Source organism: Macaca fascicularis, chromosome 14, assembly GCF_037993035.2.
Source record: "Macaca fascicularis isolate 582-1 chromosome 14, T2T-MFA8v1.1".
In the NCBI taxonomy this organism is placed as follows: Eukaryota; Metazoa; Chordata; class Mammalia; order Primates; family Cercopithecidae; genus Macaca; species Macaca fascicularis.
Genome location: NC_088388.1, coordinates 93,844,570 through 93,866,029, shown reverse-complemented (window position 1 = coordinate 93,866,029; position 21,460 = coordinate 93,844,570). Strand labels below are relative to the sequence as shown.

Sequence of the window (21,460 nt, the reverse complement as noted above, 5' to 3'; positions counted from 1 at the left end):
CCATAAACTCCAAGTTCAATTTTAAAAATCACCTATATATCTCCTAATATTCTAAAAAGGGAGGAACTTTGAAGATGATAGACTCACCAAGTGAGGGAGTCCTGGCTCACTTGGAATGGTCTTGGGATGTCTGCCTGCCAGGAACAGAGGCAGATAAAGGAAGCACATCAAAGACACACTGTCACGCTTGATAAAAAGGCAACAGAAACAGTAAACCATAACGACATTCTTTAATGACAGAAAGCTTCTTTTATTTTGACAACACAGAGCTTTAAGAAAGGAATTTCGCTGCTTCTGGTTTATTTCCCGTTTGTGACCTAATTCCTTATCACCATGAGCCTGGGCAACTTAAAACACATCGCTATCTCTTGCGGTTCCTGAGGCTCCAGCCCAACAGGCAGAATGGAGGCCAGTGTTCCTTCAGGGCACAGACGTGTACCACTGGGAATGACTACACAGAACTGCTGGGATTGAGAACTTCTCTCCTGGGGTGTACAAGGGGCCAAGAGAAAGGTCGGAGCTCAGGGGGTGGCTCGCATGATGTACACACGTGGGATCAGCGTGGGGAGGCGACAACTCAGGTCCTATAAACCCTAAACACAAATGCAGTCCTCCAGCTGTCTTCCCAGAGTCATCCTGACAGGTGGAGGCTGGGGAGCTGCAAGGGTGCATCTTTACATGAACTGAGTCATATTTGCACGCACAGAGATGGCGCTCCCTGCAGAGGATTCCTCGGGGTACAGGCAGGACAGACAAGAAGCCAGGCAGACAGGAGCATGAGCTGTTCTGCCTCCCAGCATCCACCCACCTTGCACGTGCAAGTGCCTTGGCTCTGCATCAGGTAGACCTGGGTTCAAATCCCCGCCCTGCCATCTTTTGCACATTACTTTCCTAAGGTTGTTTGAGTTTCAGTCTCCTGGGGTTTAAAGTGGGGATGATGACGAGGTTGTTGTGTGACTGAAGAAGATAATGCATATAAATCACACCGATGATTATTGGGGGGCTAGAGATGCGTCTTTCATGCTCCCCCAGAGCTCACATCAAGGAAGCTTTTCCTATGCCAGGGCTGGGGGTGGGTGAGGAGGAGAGAAGCTTCCACTGAAAAGGCATGACCACAGAATAAACAGCAGGCACCACCCTCTCTTAAACACAGTGATCCCGGGGAGGGGCCTTCATGTGGATATTCTCATGAGTCTTACTCTGTTCTGCTTCAGTCCCCGAGGCTCCTGGCCTGAATTTCACCCACTTACCATGTGACTCCTTTCCACCAAAGTCCCGCTTTTTTCTCCTGTGACCCCAAGACGCTAACATAACAGCTCCCATCTCCCATTTCCATCCTCGGGCTCAGAGGCATGGCTGACTCCAGGCTGCCTGGGTGAATTCCTGAGACAGAGCCAGTTTACAGTGATCATTTGCAGGCTCTGAATTGAGGAACCCCAAAAGTGGACACTCACATGTGATCAAAGTGGACAGCCAGGCCCACAGTCACCCTGCATTTCCTTTCTCCTTATTTGTCTGGAGGAGCCGGGAGTGGGCGGCCTGCAAGCCGCGGTGGTCTGGATGATTCATTTCCTCTTGAGTCAAGAGCTGCGTGTTGGTGTCAGCGTGAGGCCCACAAGCGGGGAGCTGAGGGCCTCTGAAGCAAAACACTAAGTGGATTACAACGAAATGAAACATTTATTGAGCACCAGTTTATAAGTTCTTTAAGGAAGAAAAGAGCAAGCGAGAGGGAAGAGCCGTTTTGCCATTTCATCCATTTATTATGTACAATATTAAGGCACAAGTTTAAGCAGCAAAGAAGAGGAAAATCTTTGGCTGACCAACAGCATCAATATTTGCTGTGGGGGACAGGCAGTGTTCTTGGACTCCCCACACTGGTACACAGACCCATCTGGCTGTACGGCCACGTACACCACCCCTTAACACAGACTGGCAAAACGAAGATGCCAAACGTTACAGCCGGATACCAGCGTCTGCTGGGAAGAGCCCGGCACGAGCACGGCACACTGCCACCAAGCACAGCGACACACACACACACAGAGTAGGTGGGAGGGCAGCGGCACTGGGACGGCTGAAACCGGTGCCCACGCTCGCCCTTGTTTCACAGAATTTTACACAATTCTGTAAGTGCTCATGGAGGAGGAGGCTCCCTGTTCCTCCTCAAAAGGAACAAAACAAAACAAAACAAAACTTTGATTCAAATAAAACCAATGTGGATATATTTGCTTACATTCCGTTTTGTAATAAATACTTACAGGTGTCTCTATGTGAACAGACTCCTAGGCACAATCACATGTAAACACAACACCGGGCATCCAGACTTTGGGAGCTGATATAAGAAAATGCTGTATATGTACTTCAATATAGAGGGAGCAGTATTCTAATTCTGTGAAGAAGCAAAGTTTCATGACAAAGAAACACCCCAGTCACATCGTAACATGACAATAACATGCACTAAAGTAAACACAGTTTTACAGAATACCTACCAGATGTTTATATGAATGATTATGCACTTACGTCTGTAGTGTATGCAGAGATGTGAACACATAGGAGGCATGGCCAGAGAATTGATTTTTAAAATCAGTGTGCTAATGAGGACGGTCCTCCCTTGAAGCGGACACTTTGAGAGGCTCTGAGTCTAAAAACTCATTCCAAGAAAATTCTTAGGGATTTTTTTTAGAGACAGAAATGGTGTAACTTACCTTAATTGCCATCTTTATTCATCCAACTGTGCTATCAAGTACTTGAGATTATTTCCAGAACTTAAATCCATCCTCAAAGGAGGAGGATTTCTCATCTCTAAGGGGAAACCAAAGGAACGTTACAAGCCCCGAAGGCCGTTCTGGTAGAAGAGTTCCCAAGATCTTTTTACTTGGCAGCACTATAGTCAATCAGCACATAGTCTCCCAAAAGACACCTTTTAAGGAGGGCGGGGTGAGATGAAACACTTTGATCTTCTGTATGTTAAGAAAAGAAATTCCCACAAACAACCCTATAGTCATACCTCATATGTATGCACTCACTTATACACATGTCTTTATATACCATTAAATTACTAAGTGAGAAAAGGGTATACTACTTAAGAGAAAGAGGAAAAATTGCTCGTTTGTTCCAGGAGAAATTCACTTACTGAAATGCTAACTTTTGCATTTCCCCAGCCGACCAATTTCTGGTAACTTCTTAATTACTTTGCCTATCTCCCATGGAGCCACAAGTCAGAGGCAAACTCATTAAACAATCGTCACATCTAATGAAGACATTTTAAACACTTTAATTACTTAAACAACAAGAAAAGAAACATTTACAAAGCATATACCAAGGCTGTCTCAGGTTTTAGGATGTGGAGAAGCCAGTGGTAGGCTGGATACTCTCTGGCTACTTAAAACCTTACCCATTTAAGAACATTTGTGGGATCCCACTGACCATGGCCATGGTACTCCTTTGCTTAAAAGGAGTGCAAGATCATTCAGGGAACACAGAGGAGCATGCTCCACTTACTCCAGTGTGGACACGGGCAATACTCTGGTTTTGAAAAACACATCTCTTTGCTCAGCATAACTCCCTGCAGTGAAACCATGAGCCCCCTGCCTCAAAAGCTCTGATTATCCAATCTATTATCCACCGCTTCGTAGGTCCCCAGCCTCACCTGAGGTCTGTTTCCCTAAGTCTCTGGGACTCAGGCCAGTGGGGAGGAAGAATTTCCCACTCTCTCAGCACCTGGCATGAAGGTGCTGCAGCCACCGCATCATGAGAGTGCACACCCAGGTGAGAACAAACAAGAGGAATGACTGGCTGCTCTGCACGGGGCATTCTGAGCACCTCCTTCCTGAAGCACTGAATTCTGTATTCCGGGTTCAGAACTAATTTGGTGCAACTGTTTTGGTATCCATGCCAAGCCTTGTGGAGTCAAACTCATACATGAGTGCCAAAGAGCAACCCCAGAGGACTGCACCCAGAAGGGCTCCCATTGCCTGCTCTCCCAGCCAAAGCCTGAGGGGGGCCAAGGCAGCCCTGCCCTGCGTGCATGGTTAGAACATGCCGAACTCCACAGTGCCACTGGCTGCCAGCCTCTGGGAGGCAGAGAAAGTGCTGAGAGAAGAAAATGCTAAGAAAGGGTTCTGCACATGCTCTGAAAGTTTTGGAAAATAATGTGTTTTTCCTGGCAGCATAGCTATATGGACCTGCAGACAGGAATAGTTCTTAGGTACAGAGGCATCTACTTAGTGAAACTCTGGCGTCAGAGACCTGACTCCAACTTCTCCAATTCCATATACTCTCCTGGCAGCACACAGAAACTGCCAGACAACACAGTCAAGGGTGAAGCAGAACAATGCTGGAATACCTTCCCGTGAAGCCGGAGCCTCTCCCCTTCACCCTGAGACAGGACCCTCAAGTTCTATAAGCAGGCTCCACTGGGAATGTTTGAAGTCCAGGTCTCTGCAAAGCGCAGAAGTATCTTTTAGGTAGAGTTTAGAGCTGTGCTTTTGGTGGAACACAGTAATTTCCATCTATGCCTGGCATTTATAGGCGATTCTAGGAGTTCTGGGCTTAGGCCTACTTCTCAGGCTCTGAGATGTGTGAGAGCTGTGTGTGTGCACCCACGTAGGTACATGTGCACGCGCACATCACAGACAGGGATAGAGACTGCCAAGATGCAGCGCCGCATGCTAGAGGCCGTACAGCCACGGTCTACACGCAGCGCCTCTCCAAACTTTGTTTTAAATCATCCTGGCTTCTCCTGGCTGTGAGATTTCAGGAAGGGACTTAACCTCTCTGAGCCCATTTCCTCATCTGTGAAATCAGAATAATAAACTCACCCCCTGTACTCCAGATGGGGGGAGGACTAATTAAAAGGTACTTGCCACACTGTTTGCATACAGTTGGCGCTAGAAAATATAGTTGCATTATTTTTCTGAAAACCTGTTTGAGATAGTGTGAGCTGCCCAGAACTCAGAGCAGGTGCTCAGTATATGGCCAGACTTCAGGAAAGCTCTAATGATGAAAGTATTTAGTGCCCTGGCTTGGCAGGAAATTTCCCACAGAAGGTGGCATTTTAAAGCTAGAGATCCCGTTCTTAAGGAAGAGTCTTAGTAGGTTAAGAGGAAAAAAATGTTGTCAAAGTCCACAATACAATGCAGTTGAAGCCCTGAAACATGGCCATGTGTCCATTTGTATTCTGATAATGAAAACGCTTGGCAGCTCAGGTGGACCTTGAAAAGCAAGCAAGTCTGACACCTGACTAGGGCAATGAGGTGTCTGGGGCATGAAGACCAGGCTTCGGGAGAAACGGCTGGGTATCTCACTCTAACTTGCGTCTAAGGGAGGCAGCCCAAGTTTGGGGTGGCCTAGACCTGATGGTAGGGGCTGGCAGAGCTGACTTACCTTCCTATCTCTAGACATTTTACTTTCTGGTCCATCCCCAACATACACTGGGGTCAAAATGTCCTTAAGAGAGTTTGTTGCCATCTCCTAAGCTCATCTCCTATGAAATGTGGTGGGAACAGAGATTAGGAAGGGATCTCTATGCCCTCTCCCCACCCATGTCCATCCTCAGTCCTTTCCTCAATGGATGAGGCCTCCTGTGCCCTCTTCCCACACCCTAGGACATGGGGCGAGCTCAATGCTCAGCCTCTCAGAGCTCCTCAGTTTTCCCATCTGCACAACAGGTACTCCGATGCTCAGTGAGAGACTAGAGGAGGTGATGAGCAAGTGGCACAATGTGCAGTGCCTATGGCAAAGCAGAGTTCCAGAGGGCCAGTTCCCACTCCTCTGTCATACTGGGTGGCACAGAGTCCGGCCAAAGCCACTGATTTCTTCCCTCCCCTCTCCAGCCTACACCTCTTGTCTTCCTTCTATCACCTCAATTTGGGGAGGATATAACTTCACCAGGGTTACACACCCAAGAACAGTCCTAAAATAAGCTACCCGAGCAATGTTTCCTGAGTAGCACTGTCTTGAGTGTTTCATTTAGAAGGTACTTGGAAAAGGTACCCTCCTTTCTTTCTTCCTCTAAGCAAGCATGAGGAAAGGGAACTGGGAAAACACCAATCCAGCTGACCTGGAGGGACACAAACATCAGGACCCTGCAGGAGCATCTCTCTGATGGCCTGATGAGCTTCTCCTCTTTTCTAATCCAGCATCTCCTAGATTTGTAAAGGAAGCCAGTGTCAGAATAGTTGAATATGCAATGTCACAGCAGAGGTCTAAGGGACCTGCCACCTAACACATGCCTGCCTCTTTTCCATGGCACTTCTGTCTCACTTTGAATAAACTGCTTCAAAACTGAAATCCTGAAAAGCCTGACAACACTGTATATACACTGGCCTGGTAGGTTACAAAAGAAGTTCACAACAGAGGCAAGCTAGTGCCATGGAGGTCTGGGTGCTGATCGAGAGCAAGCAGAGGCGTGCGCAGGGGTGGAAAGAGTGTGAATACGCTCATGAGCCTCAATAGAAGAAGGTACATGGGAGCTGGTGGGATTCTGGAAACCACTGAGACAACTGTCTGTAAATTGTCATCTGTTTCCTGGAGTGCTGTCCTAAGTCTTCCCCAACAGAGCAATGGAGTTTGGAAATGTCAAGCTCCTTGCAAGAGAGCCCATGTGAGAGACAAAAAAGCAAGTGCCACGATCTTAATGCAAGATGTCACAGGGACCCATGGAATCTCCTGCCTCCTCAAAGCTTGCTTAGTTCACAGTCAGAATGAGGTTCACAGCTGCAACCCAGCTATGCAAAGGTGAAGCAGCCAGGAAGCGGCACATGGCTTTGTCCTACTGGTCACTATCAAACAAGCAGGAATGATGACAGTTCAGGTACTGCTCTCATAAATCCCATACCTAAGGAATTCTGCTATGTCTTATTAAAAACAAAAACAAATGAAGGAACAACAAAAAATTAAAGACCATAAAGCAGAGACAGAGATGAACTCAGAAGTTAGGATGGATGAGGACTGAGATCATAATCCATCCTGCTTAGACAATACTGCAGAATTCAGAAAAGCTAAGAAGCCCAATCATCTCTTGGAAATCCAAACCAAACAGGTAATTAGGTGAAGACCAGCTTTCATATCCCCCTCGCCCTCCATGCTTCTTCTCACTGCCACACTCACACACACGGGACACCCCACGGTTGGCACAAGTCACACTGCATTATGCCAAGACAGGCTCTCAAGATTTCTTGGAGGCTCTTCTTAAACCAAACATGCTAAGAGGCAAGGAGAATGGGGGTAATCCAAGGAGGATCCACATTTGGGTTTATCTGTTTATAATCAGAGAATGGGGATACACAAGCCCTCCCCAAGAGATACATTTTCTGTACAACGAAAAATTCAATTTCCTATTTCTTAACTTTGTTTGCAAACCTACACGCCTCTTCTCCCTTCCACTATGTGTAATAAAATCCATCGCATTCTCTTCTATCTTCAGTCACGTAGGTCTCCTGTTTTTGTGTTTAACATTTATAAAATGTGTTCTTATGAGTCTGAAATCTTTATCAGTTCAAATCATTCCTGATTTCCCACTACAACCTTCTAGGTCTTTCTTCTTTCTCTGCCACTTTCCTTGTTTGTCAATGCTCCGTTCTGAAATTCCACAGGGATGGCAGTTAGATGAGGACTTCCATCATCTCTCCGTCAGGGAACTCAGGCTTGTGCAGCAAGCTGCTGACCCGGCCTCTGTGGTCAGGCGACTTCCCATGGCCAGGAGAGTTCTCTGCCAAATAGAGGGGAGACATCAGCTGCCCATTCCTCAGGAGGGGCACAGGCTTTCCAGGCTCTCTAAAATGGACCCACGTCCAATACCACTGTACACCCAGGATTCCCACCACAGTGCATGTGAGATGATCCAGCCCACAGCGGGAACACACAGAATGACTGGGCCAGGATTCAGACACAAATACAAACCAGGATGGTGATGGCAAAGGATTCAGAGGGTGAGGATGATAGTGGGACTCTGTACAGGGGCCCCTCACACCCTTTACTCAAAACCATCAGGCGCATATTCTGAGCCAGGCACTTTTTACATGTTCTCTGGCTTACTCGCAAAAGAATTACATCTTTAAAAAGTGACAACATTGTATTTACTTGTCTACTTTGAAAAGTGAAAATAAACAACCCTCTTGGAGGAAACAGTTAACTTAGGCCCCACAGAGGCTGCGCCTCCTCAAAAGAATTCCTGAAAAGGGAGGTGCCTATGACCATGATTAGCACAAGGCCAGGTTTATTCTTACCCAGGACACTTCGGGACTCACTGCAAAGCTCACCTCTCCCAAGCTGTCTTCCCTTAGATATTTTAAGCAGCTCGTTAGTCCTGGCCCAACTGCTGTGTCACAAGTTAACCGACTCTGCAGGTCAATCTACCTTCTCCTTCCATCACGATGTCCTCCACTGAGGCCAGAATCCCTGGCAAGTCAGAGCCCTGAAGGCAACAGTGAACTTGTGCCTTTGATGTACCTGGTACCTAATTCTGGCTCCCAAACATACTAGAGGGCATTCAGTCCCTCAGAGGGTCTGCTGTCACTCCTTCCGGGGAAGGGTTAGTTAAAAAGCATGCACTGCCAGGGCAGTCTCAAGCTCTGCACTCATTTCAAATAGTAATAAACCAGATGTGTCTATATGCATATTTATTCCCATAATAAGAAAGGGCACACATACATATCCTAAGTGCATTAGGAGAGCCACACTCATAAACATCCCCACAGAGTAAGAGCTAATGGGTGCTCCTGCTTCCTCTCTAGCTCAACAAAAGATTCTCTTAGGCCAGACAGTTCCACAGTTTTCAGGGGCATCAAGGTGGGGTAGCCCACATACCCAGTTTCTCTGCGGTGCCTTTGGCCGCTGGGTGTTTCAGGACAGGGCTGTGAGCAGGGGTCGTGCTCAGCCGGCCGCGGCTGGGGAGGGAGGCCATGTTGGGCCAGAAGAGCTCGGCGCTCTTGTCGGTCTGTGTGCTGCTGTCCTTGCTGCCCGTCTTGGCGTGGGCACTGCTGGCTGCCGTCGTGGAGGCTGTGGAGGACAGTGCTGAGCTGGGTGGGGGTGGCGGCAGTGGGGCAGACGCGTGTTCATGGTGCTCCTTCCCCAGCAGCAATCCTGAGGGCAGAGAACAGATTTTTCAACGACATTCTTTTTTTTCCTTTTTTTTTTTTTTTTTAAATCTAGTCTTGGAGGTCTGTTCCTTGTTGACTGATGACTGCTTCATTCATTCATTCATTCATTCATTCCCCAAGCATTTAATAAACACTTATTACAAGCCTGATAAAATACCAAACACTGAGAGAATAAAAAATGAAAGACCTAGTCCCCTTCCTAAAAAATTCTAGGTTTTTTTTTTTTTTTGGAGTGGAGAAGTAGTTGTCAAGTAAACTGATTATAATTTAATATATAAACTGTAGGATACAATTAATCACAGGGTGGTATGGACGAACAGAGAAGTGCCTAATTGCCAGCAGGAGGGATAGGGAGGTTCCTGCAAGGCTTTGGAGAGACCATGCTTGCTGTCCCCAGCGTGGCCCAGAAGGGCTGGCCTGAAGCATGGCAGTGTGCTTAAGAAAAGCTACAAGGCTTCCCCGGTCCTAGACATGTTCCCATTGGCTTGCTGCTCTTCTGAATAGTTCGCAATTCCACCCTACTCCTCGTAATGGATGGATGCTCCCCTACAGGCTTGGGTTCAAAGATAAACATGCTACCTGCACATTTCTGCAGTGGAACTGTAGCCTCCCAGAAGCAGAAAGCCAGCCAGCCAGCCTCCTAGGAAAGGCCACTTAGCCCTCTCCTTACCCCCTTCCCCAAGAGGAGTGAGGCTGGGGTGGGGAAGAGGAGACGCTGGCTATGGAAATGGGAGGCGTGGTGTGCACAGGTGTCCATTTTCCTCAGAGCCTTCCTGGAAAGCTGGGCGGGAGGATAACTTTTTATTTTTAAATACAGCACACCTGCAGGAATGTGCCAGCACCCTAGAACGCTAGCCTATAGAAAATGTGGTAAGCACAATCAAGTATTTGTCCTCTTATCTGGTTAGATAGCCAGCAATTCATCAAGTCTCCTCGCCAGGGCTGTTTTAAGGTGCCCATTCAGAACTCAGGGCAGTTCAGTTTGTCGAGAGCAGTGCTTTTCAAAATGCAATGTGCATAGCAATGACTTGGCTATATCGTTAAAAGCAAGACCTGATCCAGCAGGCAGGGCCTGGGATTCTGTATTTCTAAGAAGCTCCCCGATGGTGATGGTGCCACTGGCCCACAGACCATGCTGAGCAGCAAAGGCCTTCACCTGTCTTTCCACATCACCTCACTTCATACTGCACGTCCTTCCTGCGAGGCAGGCCTTATCCTGTCTTACAGAGAAGGAAATGGAAGCTCAGAAAAACTAACATCTCACAGCTAAGAAGCAGCAGAAATGGGACTCAAACCCAGCTGTGCCTGACTTGGAGTTCAACCTACGTTCTTTCCACTTCATCGCCCAGCCTGTGGAAACTCCAGAGTCTGCAGGATGTCCTCGTAGGGAGTGACAGGTTGAGTAAGTCACTAGCCAGCTATAGCTCCCGGGAGCCCCTGGGCAATTGGGAAGGTATATGCTGTCACCTCCACCTCCTTCCAGAGCCCATCAGGCAAGCAATGGTGACAACATGTGGGGAACTGCACAGTCACTTATGAACCTGCCTCAGCCCCTGGGAGAGTCCCTCCCTGTGTTTGTGACATGTGGACACCAATGACAACAACGAGGAGGAATATCAATGCAGGAAACACAGCAGCTCTTCCTTTAGACAAGTCCTCCGGCTCCCAGGCCTGGTTTAGACATGCCACGTCCTAGGGGATACAGGCACAGACACCAGAGATGCCTGCCTGGCTGCATGTCACAAACAGGGGACTCCCAGGGAGGTTTCTACCAGAGCTGAGCAAATTTTCAAGCTCCTTGACCAGGCCTGTCTCAGCATTGCCTCCTGGCTCTCTTGCTGGGCTGGGAGCTCAATGTCCTTGGGACAGTCTTTGATGATCTCAGCTGCCGTACACACATGTCTTCTTTGAAGCGTATTTCCTTTGGGGGCAGGGGCTGCTGAAGCTACCAGTGGAGGAACTTCAAACAGAGATTCTGGCTGGGAGCCTTTGATCCCCCCAACTCTCTCGGGTTCATATGGAAGCTCTTATCCCCTCTGGCCCAGAGCAGCCCATCTCCTCTGGGGTCCTATGCTGAGGACAACTGGCTCTCAGCTGCACAGAGAAACGAAAACATGATCTGATGTGGGGAAATGCATCAAAGAAGGGCCAGACCCCTGGAGAGGCCAGAGTGCAGGGAAAGGGTATGGAGGACCTGTGTGTGGGCACGCCACCTGCTTCCCCTCCAGCTTGGCTAACCCAGCCAGCCAACAAGCCCACCTGCCCCCAGGAAACCTACTCCTGGCTAAGACCACACTTAGAGAATGCTCCTCAAAATTCTGCCCATGCAACAATACAGCAAAAACTTATCACCCCCACCTTATGCGAGACAGCACTTCTTCCAATGTCCTCTCCCCATTATCCCATTCTTCCCTCCCATGCCCCATGGGGTAAAGCAGGCAGACACTGTCCTCCCTTTCTAGACATGGAAGCAGAGGTGGAGCCGTCATACAACTGGTCTAGAGCACAGCCAAGTTCAGAGGTGTGAGGTCTCTAGGCTTTTCCATGACAGCCTTTTGTGTTACAAGGGTCACCTCAACTTATAACAATAATAGATAATTATGATCTGAGTCAACCCATGGCTAAGAGCTACTCCAGTGGTGCAGTCTTTAGAATGTACACAGTGCTTCCACATATCTCACTGAATTTCTATAACTGAAGTATGATTGATTTCCCTCCCCACTTCACAGATGAGTAAACTGAGACCAGGAACTATTCAGGGACATTTCCATGTCCCATGAGTGGCAGAGAAGCTGTCTGATCTTGCTTTTCCAATCATGGCCTGACAGAGGTGTGGGGCCCACCTATGCTCCCCTTCCAGGTCTTCTCTTCCTTCTTTTCCTCGGCCAGCTGGCTGCTGGTAAGAGAGGTCTGGCGAGAGTGTGTCCCAGTAGCTGCTGCTATGGATGGAACGGAGCGGGCAGGACGTAGGCTGGAGGAGTCTGTCTTCCCAGCATCTTTACGAGATCGCTGCTGCAGGACCTTAATCATAGCATCTTTCTCTATGATTTTGGCATGGAGATTTTTAATACTGTAAAACAAAACAAAACAGTCTTCATAAAAAGCCACTTGGCTAGAAAAACTTGAAACATTTATCTCAGGCTGTCCCAAGGACTTTAATTGTAATTTAGGGATAGAGGATGAAGCACAGTACGAGTCTTCAAATGTTGGTAATCTCCAAATTGTTAAGACAGGTCTTTGGTCATAGGTCAAAAGAGTACACCCTTCTCTGGCACCTTGGGAGACTGGGACTTCAGGGAGGTACGGTTAGAATGACTGGCCACATTCCTGGACCGAAGTGGGCTGGGGACCATATTTAGAGGGTCTAGCATTGGCGGCGGGGGCTGGGGATAGGTAGGGGATAGGGAAGCATAAAAACTCTAAAGCCTCAAACAGGGTGAGCTTTCAACTAAAGTCAATTTCTCTATTTTCTAAGAAAAAAGAACCAAGATGAACAGGTCCTCTGGTAGAAGACGATTTTTCTGGAAGAATGCTGAGTTATTTTCACAACTTTGATAGTAACTCACTGAGCCTGTCTATCAATGGCTCAACTACTCAGCCCTATTTTCACATCTGCAAAATACGAGGCCTAGGGCTCCCAGGGTTCCACAAGCCCTCAGGTAGTGAAGTGGGACAGGCTAATTTTATTATGTCAAAAAGTATGCTGGAAATTTTGTATAGCCCATCAGAAGAGTGCATTAGCTAAATATGTTCTTTCTTTTGGACTGGAATATATAAATTCTGGCTCAAAAACTCTGAACCTTTGGAATATAATGTTTCCCCTTTTCAGCTCATAATGTCACAGACACCAAGAAATAACACAGACATCTAAATTCTTCTGTCACTAGACTCAGCCTGCATCTTAAAACCTGCAGGTGACATGCAATTTCCCCCAGACAACTCTGGCACCGGACCCATTGCTGAGTGGAACCTTTTGCTTCTCTCCATGGCACGGCAGGGGGGAGGAGAGTTTTGGGAGACCTCATGTTCACAGCCTTTCAGAACATGACAGAGAAGCAATCTGTTCTGGAAGGCCTGGAGTGTGAATGCAAACATGGGCTGGCAGGTCCCACGTGCCACACCTAGCCGTCCCTTACGTGTATTCCATGTCCTGACACCTTCTGTTGGCCTGCACCACCTCCTCCTCCTCTTGCCAGATGTGGGCCTCCAGAGAGCTCTCTCCGTAGCTGCCATTCCGTGAGTGGTTGATGATTGTGGTATCCCTGGCAACACAAGGATATGTGTTTGATCACGGGAAACCTTCTTGCTTTGTCTCAATGCAAACAGACACAGAACGGAGAGGCTGGTGTTCATGCTGGAACAGAGATCAGCTCTGCATCTCCCACTGGCCCATGAAGGCCTTCCCTCCCAATTTCCTCAGCTCAGTTATCAATCTCATCTGATGCCCATACAGAGAAAGGTGTAAATGCTTGTGGAGAGGTGACCACAGGGTGCTGTGCTAAAACTCCACAAATTCCTTCACCCACTTTTCCTCTCCTGAATTCTGTCCAATTCTCTTCCTAAACTAGATAGAATTAAGCAGTATCTAAGGAAAACAAAAAAAATTCAAAAATCAAGTCCCCTCTGCCCTGTGACTACATTATGTATTTAACTACATGGCATGTTATGAATATGTAAAACGGGCACCTAGAGATTTAATCTACTAACATATAGACTCTATTATTATTATTATTATTATTATTATTATATTTGTTGGTATTTCCATGGTTGTACTTTTTCATGCTTGTCCTATGCCTCACCTTTCCCATCAGAGTTTAGGTTTTATTTCTGTTTATCGCCCATATAGCATAGAATGCCTACTTCAGTATTTTACAGTAAAATGGGGGCTCAGTAAATACTTAAAACTGAGACTGGTCCTCTCAGAGAGTGAGGCTCCAAGCTGAGGTCTTCGTTCATGTTGTATTCTGTCTCACTTCTTGTTTTATGGGCCCTGCCTGGGATGCAGGTCAGGACAAGGTAATAGGCATCCCAGGGCCCAGGGCAGAAAGATGAAGGCAGACACTGTCCTTGACAAGTTCAGGTGAGGTGGGTGCAGTGAGGGCAAGGGCAGACACAAGTAAATTAAGAAGCAGTTTCACTGCAAGCATCTGTCTGACTATAAACAACCAGTCACAGATAACTATTCCTGCCACTGGTTTTGACAATTGCTGCTAACTAACAATGATTAGTAAAAATAAGATCACTGCGTCATCTAAGTGATATATCTCAAGATGAAAGGCACAATAATGGCTCTGACTACATGAGTACCTAATTAGTAAGACATAATGTAGCCAAGTATTTCACATCTTTTTAACTTCATGTTCCAATGTACAATCATACTGAAAAACTTTTTTTTTTTTTTTTTTTTTTTTTGAGGTGGAGTTTCATTCTTGTTGCCCAGACTAGAGTGCAGTGGCACGATCTCAGCTCACTGCAACCTCCGCCTACTGAGTTCAAGCGATTCTCCTGTCTCAGTCATCCAAGTAGCTGGGATTACAGACATGCATCACCACATCTGGCTAATTTTGTATTTTTAGTAGAGACGGGGTTTCACCATGTTGGTCAGGCTGGTCTCAAACTCCTGACCTCAGGTGATTCAACTGCCTTGGCTTACCAGAGTGCTGGGATTACAGATGTGAGCCACCGTGACCGGCCTGAAAACTTTAAAGCTTTTTTTTTTTTTTTTTTTTTTTTTAACAGAATAGCCCAAAACAGAAAAATTGAGGCCCCTTTAATGACAGCTATCAGCTTCACACAGGGACTGGGTAGCGCATGGTACACATGGTCTCTCATTTAGTTCTCCCAACTTGTGCACGAAGTATTATTATCCTCAATTTCTAGATGAAGAAACCAGGGTTAGGTGACATTGCCAAGAATACTCAGTTAGTGAATAGTGAAAATTGATTCTAACTCAGGTATTTATGACTCCAAAGTCCATGCCCCTAACCATCACTCTATACTCCTGCAAGTTTCGTATGTCTTTAAGAATAAGGTCTCAGCAAAGATGAGTAAAGATAAAAACAAACCAGAGGGCATATGTGAGAATGTGGCTCAGAAAAGTGCAAAGTGTCATTGAAAATACACTAAAGGCCAAGTGATGTAGAAAGCAAACAAAATGCTTTAAACATATTTGTAAAATTATAAATTCACACTATGGTGCACAAAATCATGAATATAGAAATTAGTGGCTAGAAACATTTTCAACAAATTTACTTTTGGAGACTCTACATGGAGCTGGAAACGAATCTAAAAATTCATGTTTACATTGCCAAGTAAGGATAGCAAACACAATTAGATAAAAACAACTTAGACAGTAAACATATAAAACTCTGAAAGAAATATTACATTGCTTTGAAATTTTAAAAAATTTTCAAAACCTTCTGCACACATACAAGATAAGCTGACTCTCTAAAAATTCTGACCAACAGCATCAAGAGGCGTAAAGATGGGAAAACCAGTTGGTGTACATAAGTTATTTTCTTTGTTTAAAAATCATTGCTTATAAATATAAAATATGCATCTGTAGTTGAAAAGTCACAAAACTAATGGCTGGAAATAGTCATTTTTACCAATTTGTCTGTGGCCATTTAGCACCTGCACCTAGTCAATAAGAGCTCAAAATGTGTACTTTTCTCAAAAACGCTTCATTTTCCTTTTTTCTCTTACTGAAAGGAAAAAAGCAACACTGAAATGACAGAGGTTTTCTTTGAAAAGAACATTAAGATTGGGGCTAACTATCTGATTGGTTCTCTGAACCTATTCCCCCACCCAGAAGGGGCAGTCTGAAATGGGGAGGGTAGTTGCTCACAGAATTATTAGATGCTTAATAAATATGTGTAAAAGCAAAGAAGGCGGGGTGACGGGGATGGAAAGGGGCTCCCTCTACCCATCCAAGGCTTCAAATAAGGCAGAGAAGGGGAACAGTGGGACTGGGTAAATCCCACAGAACTCCTGCTCTCTGGGGTAAGAGTAATTTCCCCTTGCACAAAGGATAAGAATAAGGCTGGGCCTAGAATCCTGTGAGCGGGTGATTGTGATTGGGTCTGTGGTTTCTACTCGCCCCCCACCCTCCCTCCTCTGCCCACTACAGGGTTTATGCTTTGGACCCATTCATTACCCTACTCCTGATTTTTACTTTCTAGTCCCATTCATACTCTCAGGGCCCAGGATCCCAAACAGACATCTAACGCAATAAACCCACAGATGAAACAACAATGACACGTGGAAGCCCCTGTGTCATTTCTCCAAGGTCACACATTGACACTGCTACTGGGGCTTTAGTGTTCTCAGCCAGAGCAATGTGGTCAGGTTGCCTGCTCTCATCATTGATATTTCACATGTGATGTAAGTGACACTCAGAAGGGCTTGTCCTGGATCACACACGCACAGTCAGGAAGGGAGGGAGAAGCCCTGAGCGCAGATGTCCTGCCTCCCTGTGCAGCGTTCTTTCCATTACAATCACAGGGAGGAAGGAAACTCCCAGGGCAACCGCGCATAGCAGTGCACCAGACCACACATGTCTAAGAAGGCCAGGTCCCTTTGTGAGTTTGTGATGACCTGTTCTCTTCCTCGGAATGAGAGAGGAGATTGAGTTATTAGCTTAGAAAACAAAAAGCTGAAAAAAAAAAAAAAAAACCATTTCAGTTATGTAAAAATCAGCCAATGTTTCAAAAGGCTTCCCTGTGCCCATCCATATACTGCAAGGGCTGAACTGGAGGCTGCAACTTCCCTCCAGCTCTCAACTCAGTACCCCGGAGCTTCACCGCACCGTCTCAAGTGTCTATCCCTACTCCCAAAGTCTCACTCTCATAGATACTGCGGGTTGCTTCCCGTCAAAGTGTAGACACACATAAACAACGTGGAAGCACAGAAAAATGATTCCCAAACGGGCATTTTCCACATGGGTCTGTAGGTCTTTCTCGGTGCAAGTGTGCTGCAGCGCCCACTGCAGACACTAACGCCCGAATGGTGGCACTGCTTTCTCCAATTCCTGGAGCTAACATCTGAGCACACTACTGGGGATACTCCCCTACTTCAGTAATGAGCCTGACAGCCAGTGATTAACTTCAAGAGTATCCCCTCTCCACCCCAACAGGCCTTCTCGTAGTCATTAAAAATATAGTAATCCATCCCAAGGCAATGTGGCTTTTACTCCTTTCTCGGTTCACGTCCTGTCATCCAAATAGCACCATAGCCCTTATTTATTAAGAAGTCCCATTTTCTGGATGCTCCTTTGAAATTTGAGGATCCTTTCCAAATAAATGACCCTAAATTTTGATGAATTCCAAACAACTTTAAGTTAAATGCCCAATATAACTTATGGGCAGAAAGCAAACTGGCTGGGAGGCAGTGAGGGGCTGGATTGGTCCCCTGCACAGCCACCCACGTGTGTGCAGCGACTATGCATGCAGCTGAGATCCAGTGGCCAAAGGCAAAGAGTGCCTTGCTCACTCTGACAACAGTATGTTTTAACAGAACATTTAGGAGCTTTTTTTGTGAATTACTGCACACTTTGAGCTGGTTTATAAAGACAGAATAAGTTGTGCACCTACAAAAAGAAGTAAGGCAACTGAGGTAAAAACTGACAGTAGCAGAAAAGAATTTCAAACTATATAAAATCAGTTTTCAAGCCAGGCAGATCTCCATTTGACACACGGCCCACCACCCACTACCAGTGTGATTAGGAGTCAACCACTGTACCTCTCTAAGCCTCATTTTCTTTGCTTGTAAAATAAAGATGATAATAATATACCTGCTCTCAGGGCTGCTATGAGGATTATCTATTCTTCTAGTTTGGCCCATGATATAAATCCAGCATTAAAAAGTGCCTTAAATATACTTTCACAACATCATTCTTGGTGATTGCACAGTATTCCACTGTGTGATGTACTTTAAATTATTAAATGAACCTCCTCTTGTTGAAATCTAGGCTGTGTTAAATGTATTGATATTTTCAACAACACTGAGATTAACTCTTTAGACATCCATCTTCAGGCACTTACATGATTTTTAAAAGATAAATGTCTAGAACTAGAATTGTGGACTCAAAGGGAAAATATATATTGCCAAATTACCCTCTAGAAATGTTATTCCACTTTGCTCTCCAACTAGCACTATAACCACTTAAAAATAATTTTTAGCTGACCTCACTCCCTAGGATGGGTCTTGGACCTCTCTGGATAGCCTGTTTGTTTTGCTTTGATTGCTTTTACGACCACCAGAGTTCCACTGGTCTCACCTCTCAGCTGCTGCGGTGGCCGCAGCATTCATAGCGAAGTGTCGGATGGTGCTCTCCTCCAGGTACTTCTGCTCCCACTTCGTCATGTCGGCCTCCAGGGCCAGGATCCGTTCCTCCTTCTCCCGCACAAGTTCTAGGAGGGCTGGGGCATTGTATTCCGGCACGTTGGCTGGCTGGCCATTTCCATGTTTCTGAAGGAGTAGAAAAAAACATCTTGATGCTCAAAACCACATGAATGCTGTCTACACAACTGCCCATACAGAACAGATGAAGTGCCCCAGATCCTGCAGCAATTCACACACCATGCTACTTCACCTCCAGATTCCTCTATTGTAGTTAATTCTCATGGTGCTCTGCAAAACAGACAATATTATCCCAGTTTTACAAATGAGAAATGAAGTTTCTGAGGGATTACATTAATGATGGAATGTCCCTCAGCTAATCAGTAGTAGGGTCAGGATTCAAACCTGGGTCTATCTCTGCAGGTCAAGGCCTCTGCATGACAAGAAGTGGCTTGTCAAATGGCATGCAGTTAATTACACCAAAAGCAAGAATAGGAATTAAGTCTTGGCCTCCTGGTCTAGGGTACTTTCTCCAGAATTCCACAGAGTGATTCCAGCTGTTTGTTTCCCCTGAGGCTGGCGGGGGAAATGGAAGGCAAAGGAAGTGGGAGATGCCCTAACTTGCATGCTGCCTAACTGCAATGCTGGGAAAGGAGGTATTCATACCTGCCCCACTCAGAGGCCTGAGAATGAGAATCAAACTAGATAATGCATATGAAAGCAGAAGACCTCTAGCATAAGGCAAGCTCATTTTTCAGTCTTTTCTTTTCATCTGTGTCAATAAGAGAAAATAAAGCCATTTTCTGGATTGCTTACAAACTGAGGATGTTCATACTTCAGAATCTTTTTCCTTTAATTAGGTACGCTATTTCCTCTAAAGAGCACGACACAGAAGAAGTTGGCGTTCTGAGAAAGTGCTGCCTTCAGAGCAGCAGCAGAGAGAGGTCATCTCGGGGTCTCAGGGTTAGGGGCCCAGTCAGAGTGCGGACCAGGCTCCCTAGTACTCCAGGGAGAATGATTTCATCCCAGCTAGTCTATATCCTGGGGTACACATTCTCCTCATGTTTTCCAGTGATTGCAAATTTTAAACGCAGAGCTGGGTGCAAGATGAGAGGCATGTGAATGCTTTACCCAGAGCCACATAATCCCCTAGATTAAGAAAACGACTGGGGAATTACCCAGAGCAACAGCTGGGCAGTCGAGCTGTACTGATGGAATCTAATCGTATCAGAGAGGAAAAAAGAAATGGGTCTATGGATTTTTTGTAAACCAAATTTTGTTTTTATTTGATTTTTTTTAAAGCTACAAATATAAATTACTCTAGGAAGTGGTATCTTGCCAGTGACCAACATTTTAAGTAGGAACACAGCAGAAGGGCACACCTATCCTCACCTGACCTGTGCAGGAAGGGCACTGACTCCATCTGGCTAGGCACCTAGCCTCAGGCAGGAGAACAAATGAACCAGTCCAGCGAGATGAGACACTCCCTTATTTTTAGAAACTTTCCAAGAAAAATCTCCCATGGCCTCACTAAGCTGCCATCTATGCTTGTCAGTTTCTATCTAAATCCCTTCTGTTACCATCTCAGCTGGCTTATTTTTGCAGAATCCTCTTAACCTCACATGAGATCATGACAACTCTTCATAGCCCCCCCTAATTCATGTCATTAAGAGTTATTTACATAAATGCATGAATGTCAACATTCAAGGGTACAGAGCTAGCATGGTCTAATGGGCAAATGTGCTACCGAGAAAAACAGATTGATGGTCAGGTGGGCCAGCTTCTGCCGCCCATTCAGTCAGCTAGACGGCAAGTATTGACTGAGCATGTACCATGCGCCAGGGATGCAACAGTGAACACTACAGATTAAGTCTTCGCCCTCAATGTGTTCACGTGGGAAGAATGTCCTCGTTAGCTACATGACCTTGGGCTGGTCCCTTTAACTTCCCTGTGCCTCATTTCCCTTTTAAAAAACATTCTTCAAGAACCTTCTCTCTTCTTTCTCATAGGACTACTGTGGAAGTAAGATGTGAAAATTAATTTGAGCTCTTTGTAAAAGAGATAAAATTGTGAGTTCTTAAAAATGTAAATTCCCCTCTCTCTTTTATCTTTTTTCTCTTTCACTTCCCTCCCAGTTTCTAATGATGCTGAAGCACTATTTGACCTCCCATGGTAGAGGGGCAACTGCTTATAAAACAGGAACTGTTGATTAAGAGCTTTTCTTTCTGCTAGTCCTATTGTCCCAACCTATCTTTCTCTCTCCATCCCCCTTCAGTAAGCCACACTTCTGTTGACTTTGTTCTCAATGAGGCTGGAAAATCTGGGGTAATGGCGGAATTTGGGAGAGGGTACCAACGAATGCCCTAAAACTTCAAATGACTCTGAAGGTAATGATGGCAATGAAAAAACAGCAGTGAGAGTGATTTGCTTTTAATCAATTGCTAAGTGCAAGGCATTCCAATAAGCACTTTGTTCAGATTTTATTTGTAGTTACAAGTGTGAGGTAAGTATAATTTATTTGCCTCACTTTATAGATAAGGAAGTTAAGGTTCAGAAAGATGACTTACTCTAGGCTACTTTTCTGGTGGGAGGCAGGATTCAACTGTGGATGGTTTAACCCTGGGGCCCATGCTCGGAATCAACACACGATTCCATGCCTCTCTGCTCATCCTCAGTGTACCAGCCCTTCTGGAAAGGTCCAGAAGAAATAATTGGAGCTGACTCGAGGGCTCTGTGTTGTTAGAGGGGGCCAAGTAGACCGGTTCAGCTGTGTCCCGGCATAAGTCAAAGGGCAGAGCCCTTGTCTGGGCTGTTGAATCAACAAGAACTCTAAGCCGCACTCTCAAAAGTCTCTTCAGAATCATGCCCAATGGGAAGTGGTGAGTCCATGCGGTTGGTCTATTGTTCTGTTGAGGGTGGAGATGACCAGGAGCTTTGTGACAGTGGGACCCCAGCATGCTTTCTAAAGCTGTCAGATAACTGCCTTGGACACAGGGATGAAGGAACAGGGTGTGGCGTGGATG

The 21,460-nt window shown here is 45.9% G+C and overlaps 1 protein-coding gene across 21 annotated transcripts in view; it reads right to left on the bottom strand.

Annotated features, from left to right (window-relative positions):
* Positions 1 to 1,739: 1,739 nt before the first annotated feature.
* AMOTL1 (angiomotin like 1) overlaps positions 1,740 to 21,460 on the bottom strand; it is a 174,168-nt gene continuing 154,447 nt past the window's right edge. For all 21 annotated transcript variants that reach the window (XM_074015088.1, XM_065528897.2, XM_074015093.1 and 18 more), the window contains 5 exons: positions 18,376 to 18,566; positions 13,235 to 13,360; positions 11,942 to 12,168; positions 8,806 to 9,081; positions 1,740 to 7,708 (listed from right to left, as the gene is read on the bottom strand). In XM_074015088.1, the coding sequence (XP_073871189.1) occupies positions 7,602 to 7,708; positions 8,806 to 9,081; positions 11,942 to 12,168; positions 13,235 to 13,360; positions 18,376 to 18,566 (927 nt within the window). In that variant the 3' untranslated portion in view covers positions 1,740 to 7,601. The remainder of the gene's footprint in view (positions 7,709 to 8,805; positions 9,082 to 11,941; positions 12,169 to 13,234; positions 13,361 to 18,375; positions 18,567 to 21,460) is intronic.